The 15,552-nt window shown below is 35.4% G+C and overlaps 1 protein-coding gene across 2 annotated transcripts in view; it reads right to left on the bottom strand.

Annotated features, from left to right (window-relative positions):
• Positions 1 to 15,552, bottom strand: part of LOC132098029 (chemokine-like protein TAFA-5) — a 31,228-nt gene that overhangs the window by 13,555 nt on the left and 2,121 nt on the right. For both annotated transcript variants that reach the window (XM_059504131.1, XM_059504130.1), the window contains exons 2-3: positions 13,774 to 13,923; positions 5,760 to 5,887 (exon numbers count right to left, since the gene is read on the bottom strand). In XM_059504131.1, the coding sequence (XP_059360114.1) occupies positions 5,760 to 5,887; positions 13,774 to 13,923 (278 nt within the window). The remainder of the gene's footprint in view (positions 1 to 5,759; positions 5,888 to 13,773; positions 13,924 to 15,552) is intronic.

Below are 15,552 nucleotides of genomic sequence, written 5' to 3' on the forward strand. Positions count from 1 at the left end.
ATATTTCAATATAATATAGTTGTATATTTTTTTGGAAAGCTATGTAATAGACTTGTAGTTTTGCCGCACAGCTGCCATTGAGATGAATGGCAATGCTAATGGATAGCTTTCTCCAGATATTACAAGCAACCAATTTCCTACATAGCTGTGCTAGATTCATTTTTCTCAAACCACTTCGTGGTCTTTTTCTTCTCACATAATAAAAAAATAAAACTTAAATCAATATTTCATGTCCCCCTTTTTTATTTATTTGGTAAGCAGGCATGTAATAAGTGAAATAATCTACAGTCGGCTGGTCTTCAGTCTTTACTGTGATACAACACCTCTTGACAATGTCCTGACCCCTATTGAAGATTGGTTTGTGTATTCTGAGTCAATCTTCTGTACATCGCTTTGATTAATTATTAACTGGTATATCAAATAACAGTCAGAAAAAACAGTTTGCATAGGCCTATGTGTTTTATGGTTTGTATCATATTTGGTACATCAGACTTTACAACACATTTAGTTAAGGAGATCATACCTGAGGAGAAAAAAACACCTAAAATCTGGCCCAAAATGAACAAAAATATGAAATTGGTACTGTTGCTGATATTTATATAGCCAAAAATTAAGATTAAACTCTAACACGCTGTAGTGTAAATCAATATCAACATACAGTTGTCCTATAAAACATACAATATAATTATTATTGAAGTGGAAAAAAGCCTGATATATAATATTTGATCAATTTTAACATTATTTTTTCTAAAATATAAAATGTATGGATAATCAAGTCATTGTTTCAGTTCAGCAACTGTTTATCGTTAAATATTACTAAAAATATAATGGTTATTCTGGCATTTACTTTTTAAATATTATAGATTTTATAGCTAACGTGCTACGTGTCTAGAATGATACGAAAAAGGCGTTTTCTTACTAAAAGAGTACAAAAAATCAATCAGTTTACAGAAGACATGATTGTGTACAACAGGTTTTCTTTTGAGAATTTGGAGGCATTAAAATTCACATATCAAATATGATACTCTAGGTGTTAAAACATTTAACGAATATATCAGCAATACACTGCTTTCTAGATCACCATCAGCCATTGAAAAACCCATATAGGTCAGCAACTGCGACTACATTTCCTCTTCCACTGTTTTGTTAGGAAGCACACCCCTTTTATTCCACATCCTCTGATTTATGAACCATCTCCTTCACTTGGTAATCATACAATCTACCTAATTTCCTGCTGGACAATAACGGCTATAACACTTTTCCAGAAGCATATCTATATCCTTCTCCACCTAAGAATAGCTGTCACAAATCTGCCGAAAACTGCCTCTGCTGACACTGTAACACAGTAGCATTCAGTCCACCATAAAGAGAGTCATTCTGAAAGGATACACACGCGCTCTCTCTCTCTCTCACACACATACACCCTAAATGCAATCACGCGCAAATGGACACTTATTCATAATCATAGACAGACGTAAACATCTGCACATACACACAGACACATTTCAATTCAACACACACTCATATAAGTAAACAACTCCCATGCAAACTCCTCTCTGCTGTCAGACTAGATTATATGGTGCAGGAAACAGGGGCATGAAATCTGCGGCAGCTGCCCCAGGCTGAGAGACACAAGGCTGCGGGCACAGACACACACACAGATTAGACACACACACATGCCTACACAACCACATACACACACACTAACCAATGCACAAGTGTTAGTGAGCTGAGAGACAGACACACACAAGAAGGATGGCAAGAAAGAGGGAGGGTAAATTCCACTGGAAAGTGAGCATCATTACAGCCGCCTCATTTCCAAGGACAGAACACTTCAAGTAGTGTACGTCTTATAAGAGGATATTGAGAAAACGATACATGACATACATCACAGCCACTCATTATGAACACGAATGTTACCTTGATTACATAGCAGCAAAGATTTGACTTGTAGATGTTGCTACAGCAAATCAATCCTTTGTGTAAAATATTTCCTTTTCATGTGGTGCTCGATAAAAACAAAAATGAACATAAAATATGTACAGAAAGAACACACAAAAGAAAGAGTATCTCCCAGATAAGCCTTGAGTAAAATAATAAGTCCCCTGTCCATAAAATTGCTTCTCTGGTGAAAAAGACCTCTTATCTGAATCTGTACAGAAATATACACATATCAAGCACTGTTTAAAATGGCCCAAAACAGTTCTAAACAAATGTGTTGGTGGATTTTCATTGGGGGAGGACAACAACTGGGGATGGACTTTTTCACTGAAAGAAGTATTATTATAGATTTGTATTTTGGCTATTATAATGTCTTGATGGATTTATTATAAACACACAGCTCTTCGATTCACTAGATATTAACTGATGGGATGGAGTGATAAGGATTACTGGTGGGTTATATGTTTTTCGCAGCTGTTTGGACTTTCATTCTGACGGCACCCATTCACTGCAGAGGATCCATTGGTGAGCAAGTGATGTAATGCTACATTTCTCTAAATCTGTTCAGGTGAAGAAGAAAAAAACACTCAGCTAGCTCTTTGATGGCCTGAGGGTGAGTATATTTCAGCTATTTTTTTTTGGTATTTATTTTAATACACCAATATTAAAAGAAAGAACGCTGTCTTGGCAACTAGTTGAATAAAATAAATGAATGTTTATTTTGTTTCACAAAAATGATGTGCACTTGAATCATGCACAATAAAAGTAAACAGGGTAAATTCTCAGTCTGTGTTGACTTTAAATTAGCATGCAAACACAAAAAAAGTAAAGGCATGCATGCGGACGCTGCAAATCAAGTCATAAATATGCACAAAGCCGTGAACACTCAAGCCCTTTGTAACACATGAATGATTTCAGCTACTCTGGCTGAATGGCATAACCCCTCCAACCCCAGCAGAACCACACTTGTTTAATATGCAGCCTCGTTTTCTCTATATCACTTTTTTTCTTTCCAAAACCCCCCTCTAATTCAGCATAATTGCTCCTTGTCATTTTGTGCAAAGCAACTCAAAAAACAGAGTGACTCATGACATTATGGGGCAGGAGCCTGCAGGGTCAGCGCGGCCCGAAGCTCACGGCCCTGAGCTCAGCACTTATGGCTGTGATGTAGAAACGCATTACAAACATCTCCTGTACAGCCACTAACACAAGTAGGGGTCTGTCAGGGTATAATTCTTCATCCTCTACACTTTTCTGACACTGCAATCCAATTTGACTCTAAATTCTAATTCATGCCAGATGCACAAAACAAAACTGCAAAGCATGGCTGATACTCATATAGGGAAGCCTTCTTATGAAATATCTGGTAATATTATTTAGGCACATGCTATTTTCACTAATTGAACATGATAGTTCAAACAAAATAACTAAAATGTAATTTATTAAAATGTAAATTATTCTTGTGATGCAAAGCTGAATTTCCAGCATCATTACTCCAGTCTTCAGTGTCACATGATCCTTCAGATATAATTCTAATAGGCTGATTTGGTGCTCAAATAACATTTCAAATTATTATCAACAGTTGTGCTATTTAGTATTTTTTTTTTTAAACCACGAGGCTTCCAAAAAAGAGCATTCAAAAGAATAGCATTTATTTGAATAATATATTAAATAAATGCACTGTAACAAGGTTACAAACTTTAAGTGTCACTTTATTTAATGCATTATTGTGGAAACTTACTAAAAATGTGCTTTTTGTAGATTATTTGTGACAAACATAAGTCTTCAATCCTAAAAAATGTATTTATACATTCTTTGATAAAAATGAGTTGAAGACAACAAGGGTTTAGAAAAAGGAGCCGTTTGCACCAAGACATAATCTTATTTGCACAAAAATGCAAATAGTTATAGGTGCTATTCTAAAAAAGTCTAGAAAGAAGACATATTCTATTATACCAAAGGTAAAATAATTGAGCAATGATGGGTGAGGGTGGAGTTAGTAAAAACAACCTGTGCCAAAAAGGATGTGTTACTTTTTAGTACACTATTCTGTGGACTACATTCTGATTGGTCAGTTGCTGCATTCTGTCATTTAAAGGTCCCATGACATGGATTATTTCCTTTTCTTTAAATGCTTTTTAATGTTTCCTTAGGTTTACTTATATTGTTAGTATGATTTTTACATTTAAAATGTAGAAATAAAAAGCATATTTATATCCTGATATTAGCCCTCTGGCTTGAATGCTCTGTTTGAAGGGGCGTGTCTGCTGTGAGACTCCGAGTAAACGACAACTGTTGTGATTGGCTGACATCTTTGCATTCAAAATGCGTACTACATGTGGAACCCCTCTCAAATATATATATATATTTTTACTATTACAGCTGTCGAGATTAACGAATCGTGGAAGTGTTGATTATACAATTATTTTTTCGATCTTGTCCCATCACATGAAAGGCTGCAGTGATGAGCATTAAGTAGACAGAGTCTGTTTATCGCGTGAATGCAGTGATCTCGTCATTATTGCAACACATTTTCTCTCACAAAATGCTTTCACCATAACTAACAGCAAACACATGAATACAGTAAGAGCTTTGTTGTGCAGCATAACAGCATAAATTGCAATTTAGGCAAGAGTGCAGATATACTCGCGATGTGTGACAGCTCCAAAAAAATAAAGGGAGCGTTCTTTGATCGCTCTCTGTAGTTAAATCACAATTTAAATAACAGATTTGTTTCATGCTACTAAGAGAAACAACGTGACGTAGATCGTTTAGTCACTGGCTTGATTCACTGATGCATAAACAGTATTAAACGATTTAGAAAGAAAGTCTGTGTGAACTTGAATAATGAGCTACACATCAGAAATCACTGATCACAGATCAGGCATTAATGGACAGGGTTACTCACTGTTTGTGGCGGTGCTGTCGAATCCATATCATAAAAGTCTGTTTGTAACGCCTGTGCTGACATTGCGACTGAATTATATGTAAATATCTGGGCGGGCAAAGCAGAGAAAGGGGAGGTAACATTTCTCCTTACAACGTCACAAGGAGGAGATTCCAGATCAGCCCGTTTGAGCTTTCATTTTCTCAAAGGCAGAGAAAGACAGCCAAATCTCGATTTACACCGATTAAAATTTCTAGAAACTTGGGGACCATATACAGGCTAGGGGAACTCATATTAAAGTTAAAAAACCTCAAAAATTTTCATGTCATAGGACCTTTAATATTGTACCATAAGAACCATTAAACTATAATTGACTGTTGTCTCAGGCAACCAATTTACTGCACTAGTTTTATGTCTCTCACATCACTCTGAGGTGTCTTTCTTCTCACATAATAAAATAATTACAACTCAAATGTCCATTTACATAAAATACTGTACAGTCAGATGGTAATTATCGCAAAGTAAACACGTTCAGGGTGATATAAGACCCCCTACATGTCGCTTTGCGGTCCTGATCACCCCGTCAGGGTTTATTTCGCAATAATGATAGACTGACTCTACATTAACCCTTGCATAATAACTTTCATTAATACATAATGAGAAAACATTACATACTGCTTTACAGATCAGCTCATACGTTAAAATAGAAATATACATGAATATTTAAAATCTCTAATGAGGTTTCTACAGTATATATATATATATATGTATGCTCATTAACTAAATGATCTACTAAGCATTGTATAAAGAATAATGTTGGTTAATGTAAGTCATTAGAACGTGAGATGAAACACAGGTGGTGTGAATGATGTAACATTGCGTCAACTAAATGATTAAATCAAATGTTACAGATATTTAAAACGTGTCTCACCGTGACGGTTTTAATGCGTCCGCCGTCTTTGGTGCAGGTCCATCCGGAGCGATTGAAGAGCAGTCCACAGATCTCACCCTCTGAACATGGGGACATCTCACACCACTGCTTGCTTTTCACTATCCGGGCTACAAAAAAACATTAAATAAATTTCAGTTCAGTTCAGTATTGATTAAATCAATATAAACTCACTTTGCACATCAAATGTGCAACTTATGGACAAATTGCAAAAAGTGCTGTATTGTTACAATGAGGTGTACAACATTATATATATATATATGTATGTGTGTGTGTGTGGGCTACATTTTAGAAAATATATTTTTTGGACAAATTTGATCATTTACATAACCATTTCAAGACTATAGGCCATTATGGGTTATTCAAAAATACTTGAATTTGAAAACTTTTTCAGTATTTATTTATTTTTAAATTTCAGAAAATATGCTTTCTTTAGATATTCTTGATAATGCAAGAGACAATTACATTTTAGAAAAAGTGTAATATTTTAGGGTAAATTTAAATAACCCTTTAAACCTGCATAACATGCTTAAATGCAAAAACAAAAACTGGTTCTTCAAAAAGGCTCATTTTAATTTTTTTTTAAATGAAATAGTCATTTTTTATGTTTGTTTAGGTATAGGCAATGTCACATAGTCTTCAATGCTAAAAACAGTTGTCAATTTCTGATCATTTATGTAACCATTTAAAGCTTCATAACATGCTTAAAGGCCAAAGGCGATAACATGTTCTTTAAAAGGATAAACCAGTAAAAAAAAAAAGAATAATAATTATATATATATATAATCTTTATATATAATAAATATTTTTCATTTTAAAAAAAAGAAAGTCATTAAAAATTTAAATGTGCTTTATGTTTGTTTATATGTTCTTCACAATATCACAAAGTCTCTAATGCGTTATTTATATATTCTTTAACAAAAATTGGTAAAAATAAGAGGATTAGATGCAAAATGATAATTTGTATATAACGGCTGTCATTTTCTTTTCTTTTAATGGATTTTTATATACGATTTTTGGTAAAACAAACCTTTGAGATCCAACAGGCATCACAAAAAACAACACCCAACCTTTATATTCCACATAAAATATGGATTTGTGTATGAAAGTGGATTTGAGATTATGGCAAAGTCATGCATGTTTCAGTAAGCAGCCTGCAGGCCTTGATTCACTGCACACTTCATTATCTTCACGTCGTAGAACCGAAACCATCAAACAACTCAAAGAGAGCTACATCAGACATGTGTATGCACTGAGGCTCTCGCTTTCAGTTCTCTTGTTTGCTCTGTAGATCCATGTAAAATTCCATAAACCCCTGCTGTTCCTGTGCTTCAAATGCAGATCAACCAGCATTCAGAGGGTGATGAGAACAAAACAGGTCAAAGATGATGTGGTGCATCAGACAATCAGAAGTTGCTTTTTGTCTGCACACCAGGAAAGAAAAAATAACAAATGAAAGCCCTTGAATAACTCAGTTGTTTCTCCGAGACAGCAATGAGATCAAATGGAGACCAGATTTGTGCATCTCAAATGTTCATTGAAAATAAATTCACTTGTTATCTCACAATTCAGAAAAGATTTCAAACTCCTTGACAGAATACCAAGGTCAATATGAACTCAAATATTTCTCATTTTGTTTCTTCTATTTTCATATCTCCAAAGGAATGTTATGAGAACCTCAACTAAAGGAAGAGTTAATACATTCAAAAGAAAAGGGGGTCAAAATGTACTCAACCTCAGGCCATCCCAGATGTATGAGAGTTTGTTTCTTTATCAGAACAGATTTGGAAAAATTAAGCATCACATCACTTGCTCACCAATGGATCCTCTGCAGTGAATGGGTGCCATCAGAATGAGAGTACAAACAGCTGATAAAAACATCACAGTAAGTAATCCACACCTGATTCAGACAAGCTTACCTTTTCACTGCAAAAAGCAATATTATAAGTAGAAAAATGGTTTGTTGTGAAAACATTTTAATGAGAGATTTTTTTTTCTTACAAACATACAGCTTTTCACTTCACAAGACATTACTTGATTGGATGAAGTCATGTGGATTACTGTGATGTTTTTATCAGCTGTTTGGATTCACATTCTGACGGCGCCCATTCACCGCAAAGGATCCATCATTGAGCAAGTGATGTAATGCTACATTTCTCCAAATCGGTTCTTATAAAAACTCATCTACATCTTGGGTGGCCTGAGGCTGAATACATTTCCAGTAAATCTTCATTTTTACATGAACTACTCCTTTAAACCAAACATAACTGAACATGGATGTGCACAGAATACATTTCCAGGATTTAGATTATCCTTAAATTCTACAAAATCCTCAATTTCATTAATATAGCATCCCTGTGAGGCCTCAGTTCCTTGATTACTCAGTCCATGCAATTTTCTGCGCACAAAGGCTCGGATTCCTTTTCGAAATTTCCTGCCACCAGACGCTTAAGATATGTTTACAACCATTTTCTTGATCTGAAACACAGCAGGTCTTTCATGGCAGTCCTTATGAATATTGCATATGATAACGTTATCAAAGCTCCATCCCTAAATTTATCAAAGTAAAGTGGCACGGCTGAAATAAAGGATTATGCCTTTAAAACGACGCGGAGCAAAAGCTGTGGACGGCCGAGCCAGCTTTACAGATCTCATCCAAGTCCTCTCGTCCCCAGGGGGCCTAAAACAATCAAATCCATCCCACATCACATAAACAAGCCTCCCTCTGAGGGACAGTATTCAAAAGCACAAATACAACTGGGCCATGAAGAAAGAAAACAAAGACTGCTAAAGAAAATCAATGAGTTTAAATGAAGCTGGAATGCTTCAGCGAGGTATTTAGCGCGCAGTCGGTCAGGGTGTCTGAGCTGCGATGTTTCATGCTGAGGAATGGCTATATTGAGGTAACGGTTGTGATTACACATTCCAGTTGGAATCTAGTTAAAAGAAGTACTGAGGTGTGTGAACTAGTTTTAACATCTGTGAGAAATATCTACTGAGAGCACACAGACCACCTGAACACTAGGCGTGAAATCTTGGCCCAACATGTGAAACATGTCAAATGAAAAACACCTTGCTGTTATTGTACCAGATCCATGTAACAAGGTAAAACTTTGAACTATATTACAGTCGTTGTTAACGGACAAGCTGCGCAAATCTAAGCTGATAATGAACGTGGATTTGCACAGTTAGTCAGTAAACATTGGCTCTGTGTAGTAACAGCTGCTCTATGTGAAATCACGCACCTGATGGAATTTAACGCTGATTAGATAACCGGCTTCAGCCAATATATATCGTGCACCCCTACTACTCATACTATTATTAGTACTGACTTCAAATGAACTTTAAACCAGTTTCATAATACTGTATACGTATAAGGAGCCTACTAGCTCATATAGTTCTGAACTGAGCTAGAAAGCATACTATAGAATGACTATAACATTTCAATATTCTAAATTTAGCTATAATATTAAGACTTCAAAATAGTACTCATACTACAACTAGTATTGTATTTAAACTATACTGTTTTTTCATCTTTGATTCGACCACTAAGACTTTGAACTAGTACTGGACTTACACATTGCAAGATCTAGCATTAGTCTGGCTATGCACTAATCCTATTTTTACTACTAGTCTAGACTTTTAACTTGTACTTGCTTTTGCAAACATCACATTTTCTAGCACCAGCCCTGAATTTTACCTCTCATATGAGCATGAACTAGTAAACACATTATTACTGAATTTACATATTGCAAGTTCTGAATTTAAACTAGTACTCATACTAAGGCTAGATCTAGCTGTGCAGTAGTCCTATGCTAATTCTAGTACTAGCCCTGAATTGTACTAGTCCTCACATTACTGGTTCTGACTTTGAACTAAAACTCATACTAACACTAGAAGTAGAACCTTGTAGTAGTACACCTACGAGCCAGAGTAATAACTTTTAACTAGTATTCATAATACTTATACTCGGAACTAGTACCCAAAGTAGCCTAGAACTGGCTTTCAATAAGTATACATACAGTATACTAATACTAATACAGACTTGAATTGTTACTCACACTAGTAACGGATTACTACTTCTCATACTAGGGCTATCTACACTAGTGCATATTCTAGTTCTAGTCCTGACTTTATTAGTAGTACTGATTTTTAATTATTACTTAGTGATGCACAGAAATTTCAGCAGCCTAAAATATTCCAAAAATGTTGAATGAAACCACATACTCAAATATATTATATCTAGTAAACAATGCCACATAATGTTAAATTTACCTCTGAAAAGTCATTCAATGTTCATATAGTTTATTAGTCAGCCAATTTTTTTTTATTAGTCACCCCATTTTTAAAAGGGAACATTTTTAAAAATATATGCATTATATTATATATTCATTATATTTTTACATACTTAACTTGTCTTCATTATTTAATATACGTTCATCTGTCATGAAAACAATTTTTATTACAGCCACTGTTTTAATGTTTATATTTTAACAATGAGTTGGAGCAGAAACATAACCATGTCATTGTGTAATTTATGTCCAATTTAAATGTTAATACACAACTGTTAATTACTAAATACATTTGAGTAATTAATTGACTACTAAATAAAATCAATTTCCAGGTTTAGTTTTTTGGTAAATAAAAACTTTAATTTCAGTTTTGGTGTTTTTGGAAAAAAAAAATCCATCCAAGATTAGCACTAAAACTGACACACTCATGCTAATACCAACTTGAACTGCTACCCAAACCAGCTGTACTCATATTAGCACTACTGTTTGCTTTGAACTAGAACAGATTCTACACATTCAGTATATTCAGAGCTGGCTCCTCTCAGTAATTTCCAACCGCTTCCCTTTTCATCTCTTCCTAAAATACCTTAATTAAACAAAACCAAGAAGGTGCTGATCCACCGCCGCCTTTAAAGGCCTGATCTAAAAACAAGCCTTTAATGTAAAATAAGAATATAGCCTTAATTATCATTAATGCATGTGAGATGCAAATAAACACGTCTCATTGGGTACGCTGAAGTGCTCTAACTAGGCCACACAGAGAGCAGAGACCGGCAGATTACAGCGCACACAGAGTTTAGCAGATATTTTCGTACCCTATTTGTTTCATGTGAAGCCTGATGAGGCTCCTGAGCCGCACTCTCCGCTGTAGAGGCAGACAGTGAACACATGGCCTCCTGGGGAGCCGTGTGCCTCTGCTCCAAACTCACTGATCATTAACTGCTTGCAAATAGATAGAACAAGAATACTTTCTCTTTCAGGGTCACTGTATATGGGGCAGACATATGCAAAATAACCCCAGAAACATGCACAAAAGCAGCGGAACAAGAATCAATATAAACACGCATGCAGCAGCCCACAAAACATGATCATTTCCGTTCCTCCCTGCATGTAAAAAAAGATACCACCCACTGACCAGTGCGTTTGTAAAGAGAGAACGAGTCCAGCTTCTAATAGAATGAATCACACCCACACACACACACATCGTTCCCCATGGTACCTCTATTCTTCATCATCTCTCTGTGTGCATGCAACACCTGAGCCGGCTCCGTCCAGCACACCTACACTGATTCAGACGTCTGCAGGGACCTGACCCACACATAGCCTCCCTCTCTCCCCCTGGACCCTTGACCATCTGCCCCCCGGACTCATCTGCCAGTCACAGCCTCACCTGCAGACTGCCATCTGACCGAACAGAGCTCAATAGAGAGCACAGTTTCTCATTGCTGTGAGTTCAGGAAATACATTTCCATTCTTTTTCATGCATTTATTTGCAATAAAAATGTATTAAATAATCAAAAAGCTGAAAATAAAATGGGGCAGGGTTAGGCTAGGTGTAGGGAGGGCTTTGTCCTAATAAGGTGGCATCAATTTAATAATTTGAATTAAATTATAATTAACACTCTTCACTTCATACTGTTTTATAAAGTACTATAATACTGAGGTGCAGATATTTCCCACTATTTTTAATAAGAAGTATAAATAGCAGAAAATCCTGCTATTTTAACACAGTGTAAATAGAATCTATCGCTATCTACACTTAGTATAAATAGCATCCATCACTATTTGGACTTAGTGTAAATAGCCTCAATCACTATTTAAAATAGCCACTGTCTTTAAAAAAAAGCCATTCAGTAACAATTTAGCGATGTGCAAAACTATAAATATTGGTGGGCTGCCTAAAGACACGTTGACTGCTATAGCAACTAGTCTTAACTGGAAGCCCTGAAGCATTTTTTAAATTTGGATAATTTTAGCTTGCCTTGAAGCGTAGAATGTTCAAAACAAAAAGTGGTAAAGTCCCAAATTAAAGCACCACCAACATCTAAATAAATAAATAACAAATCTTGCTCTTTTGAAACGTTTTGTACAATATTACTGTTTTACTGTATTTGTGATAAATAAATGCACTCTTAGTAAGCATAAGAGACTTTCAAAAACACCAAAATCATCCCAATACATACATTAAATCAAATAAGTTAAATAAAATCAGAGCATTATATTTGTGTGACCCTGGACCACAAAACGAGTCTTAAGTCCCCGAGGTATATTTGTAGCAATAGTCAACAATACATTGTATGGGGCAAAATGATCGATTTTTCTTTTATGCCAAAAGTCATTAGGATATTAAGTAAAGGTCACGTTCCATGAAGATATTTTGTAACTTTACTACCGTAAATATATCAAAACTTTATTTTTGATTAGTAATATGCATTGCTAAGGACTTCATTTGGACAAATTTAAAGGTGATTTTCTCAACATTTAGATTTATTTGTACCCTCAGATTCCAGATTTTCAAATACTTGGATCTCGGCCAAACTGATATGATACGATAACAAATCATACAACAATGGGAAGCATTAATTATTAATGCAAATTTAAAAAAACGTACTGTATGTATGTGTGTGTGCACATACACGTATATTTTTTATTTCATTATTTAAATATAAATGTAAATGAAGTAGAAATTACTTATGGATTGTGCAGAAGCATATCCTGATGCTTAACCTCAGAGCTTATGGTAGTTGTTCCATGAAATATTCATACATTTACCCTAAAAATCAATTTGATCATGGTAATTTTGGCATTTTACATTTCTAAATCCTTCTGTTAAGCTCTATAATGCAGTGGATATGAGGACCAGATGAGAAGCAGCAATAGATACGTATATACTGTATACTAAATGCTGACGGGTCGATGGATGGATCTTTAATCTAATTTCTACATTCTTTGAAACTTTAATCGTCTCTGTACAGCAGTCATGAGGTATCCTGTAATTTTACATCATGTGTGCGTGTTCATGCAACAGGTCCTTCTTTAATGGATCCACTACTAATGGAGCATGAAGGCAGCAGAGAAAGCCAATAAAAATCAATTTCCCACAGCTGCAATTATGGCACTCTCTTGGTTAATTACTCTGGTCTTGCCATTACAAAGTGCTACTAATGTGTCGTTGAAGAGCTCATGCTGTATAGCATTTACCAAAAAACACCATCGTGCTGAAAAAAAAAATGAATTACACGACCCCAGCTGTCAGGAGATTTGGGTTTATTTGCTACAGAAACAATGACTACCATCATATTCAGGTTTACAACCTAAGAAAGGCAGAAAGCCCTTGAGATACTCTGCCACATCCGGCGCTCGGCAGAACAGACAGGCTCAAATATTCCCCCTAAACCGCAGTGACAGACACAATCCAAAGATTACATTTTTTTCGTTCCCCTTTCACCGATCATCATCTGTCCTCGACTTTGACACAGCACACACTGCAGAGAGGAACATTTCTTTACATGTAGCAAGTCTGACTATTGTGTTATATTGTATGATACAGGATTTTGACACGAGACAAAATTTTTTTTTTTTTAATGCAAATTCAACAGTGAAGTCAAATGACATGACGTGGCTTGTTGCATGCTGTGAACGGATATATGTGTGTGCACATCCACACAATGTGAGAATATGCGTGTGTGTGGGATGCATCTCACCGTCCACGCATGCTGGTCGGGCCCGTGTGGTGCCAGCGATCTGTCCTCTCCGGCAGGCACAGCGGGCTGTCTGCCTGGCGATAGTGCGCTTGGGTTGACTGCTGTCTCTATTCAACATCACTATCTCACATGTGCCTACAGGCAACTGACCTGTGGGAGGACAAACACACACATACATACATTTCAGAAAGCATGACATAAAGATACCAGTAGTAAAATCTTGTTATATAAACTTCAACGTGAAGGTTTAATATCTCTTAAAACGAGCCTATCTTTGAGTGCATTGTTATGTAGCAGTCTGAGAGTCATTGCCAAAGCAATCATGGAGGGAAATAAACATAGATGGCTTTCGGTGAAATAGAACATTTAAAAGAACGGTTCACCCAAAATTGAACACTGCTGTTGTTTATTCAATCTCATGTCATTTCAAACCTGTTTAACTTCCTTTTTTTGTGCGAAACACAAAGGTAATTTGTAAATCAATACAATGAAAGTGAATGAGAACTATGGCTGTCAATCTCCAAAATGGCATTACAAAAGTGGTTCTTTTGATGCATGCACTATAAAATTGGTTCATTTGATTCAACAACTATACTCAGTCTTCTGAAGCCATACAATAGCTTTTCATGAGGAATATATTATGAATGTTTCTTTAAGTGTACAAAACATGAACGAATGATTCCTTTATGAATTGAACTGAAGACTTACTGATTCAGTTTTAGAGGCTACTCCAAGTTTAACACTGAAAAACAACCTCAATTTGCATTACTCAAAATTATCATACAAGCCCACTTTTATAGTTTTTTTTTTATTTTTATTTAAAAGCCCCACTCATCATTCATTGTAATAGCATTGAAAGGAACAACCGGTCCAAATAGTTATAAGACAAAGTCATATAGATTAGAAACACCATTTTCATTTTTGGGGTAAAATATTATTTTAAAATAGATATCTAGTTTAACAGCTCTGAATACTAGCATAAAATCCAGCATACCAGCATACATTTTCTCATTGCCTATGCTATGAAAATCATGTAACATTCATAACAAAAGTAAATGAAAACTGGAGCCAGTCACAAATGTGCATAATTTGACTTGTGCATTATAAAAGTGGTTCATTTGAGTCAACAACTATATTGCAAGGTTCTGCAGTAGGAACTTGGTGAACAAATTATTCTTTGGAGTCTTTGGACTCTTTTAAAAGAATAGGCTAATCAAGCTCACAAAACTTGTCTAAATGATTAATTCATGAATCGGACTGATTTGGATCTCTAGTTCAAATCACTGACTCAATGATTCAGTCTCAGAGGTTAACCTAAATTTAACAGTGAAAAACAACTTCTGTTTTAACTTTGCATTATACAAAGCTATCAGAAAGCCACTTTTAGATCACTTTTACTGTGCCTTTTGGTCAGTTTAGAAGTTTGAAAGCCCCAGTCATCATTCATTGTAATTGCATGGAAAAGAACAACCTGTACAATCAGTTATAAGACAGAAAATCATCTGGATTGGAAACAGCATTTTCATTCATTGGTTGAAATGTTCTTTTAAAATAGATATCTAGTCCAACTGCTCTGAATACCAGCATAAAATCAAATTTTCCCATTGCATGTACTATGAATATCATTTAACTGTACAATGAAAGTGAATTAGAACTGGGACTGTCACACTTCACAATTACACAATGAAAGTGTTTTGAAAGTGGTTATTTGAATCAACAGCTGATTTGGATCTCTAGTTCAACACACTGACTCATTGATTCATTACCACAAGTTTAACA

The sequence above is a fragment of the Carassius carassius genome, chromosome 21 (assembly GCF_963082965.1).
Source record: "Carassius carassius chromosome 21, fCarCar2.1, whole genome shotgun sequence".
NCBI classification, from domain to species: Eukaryota; Metazoa; Chordata; class Actinopteri; order Cypriniformes; family Cyprinidae; genus Carassius; species Carassius carassius.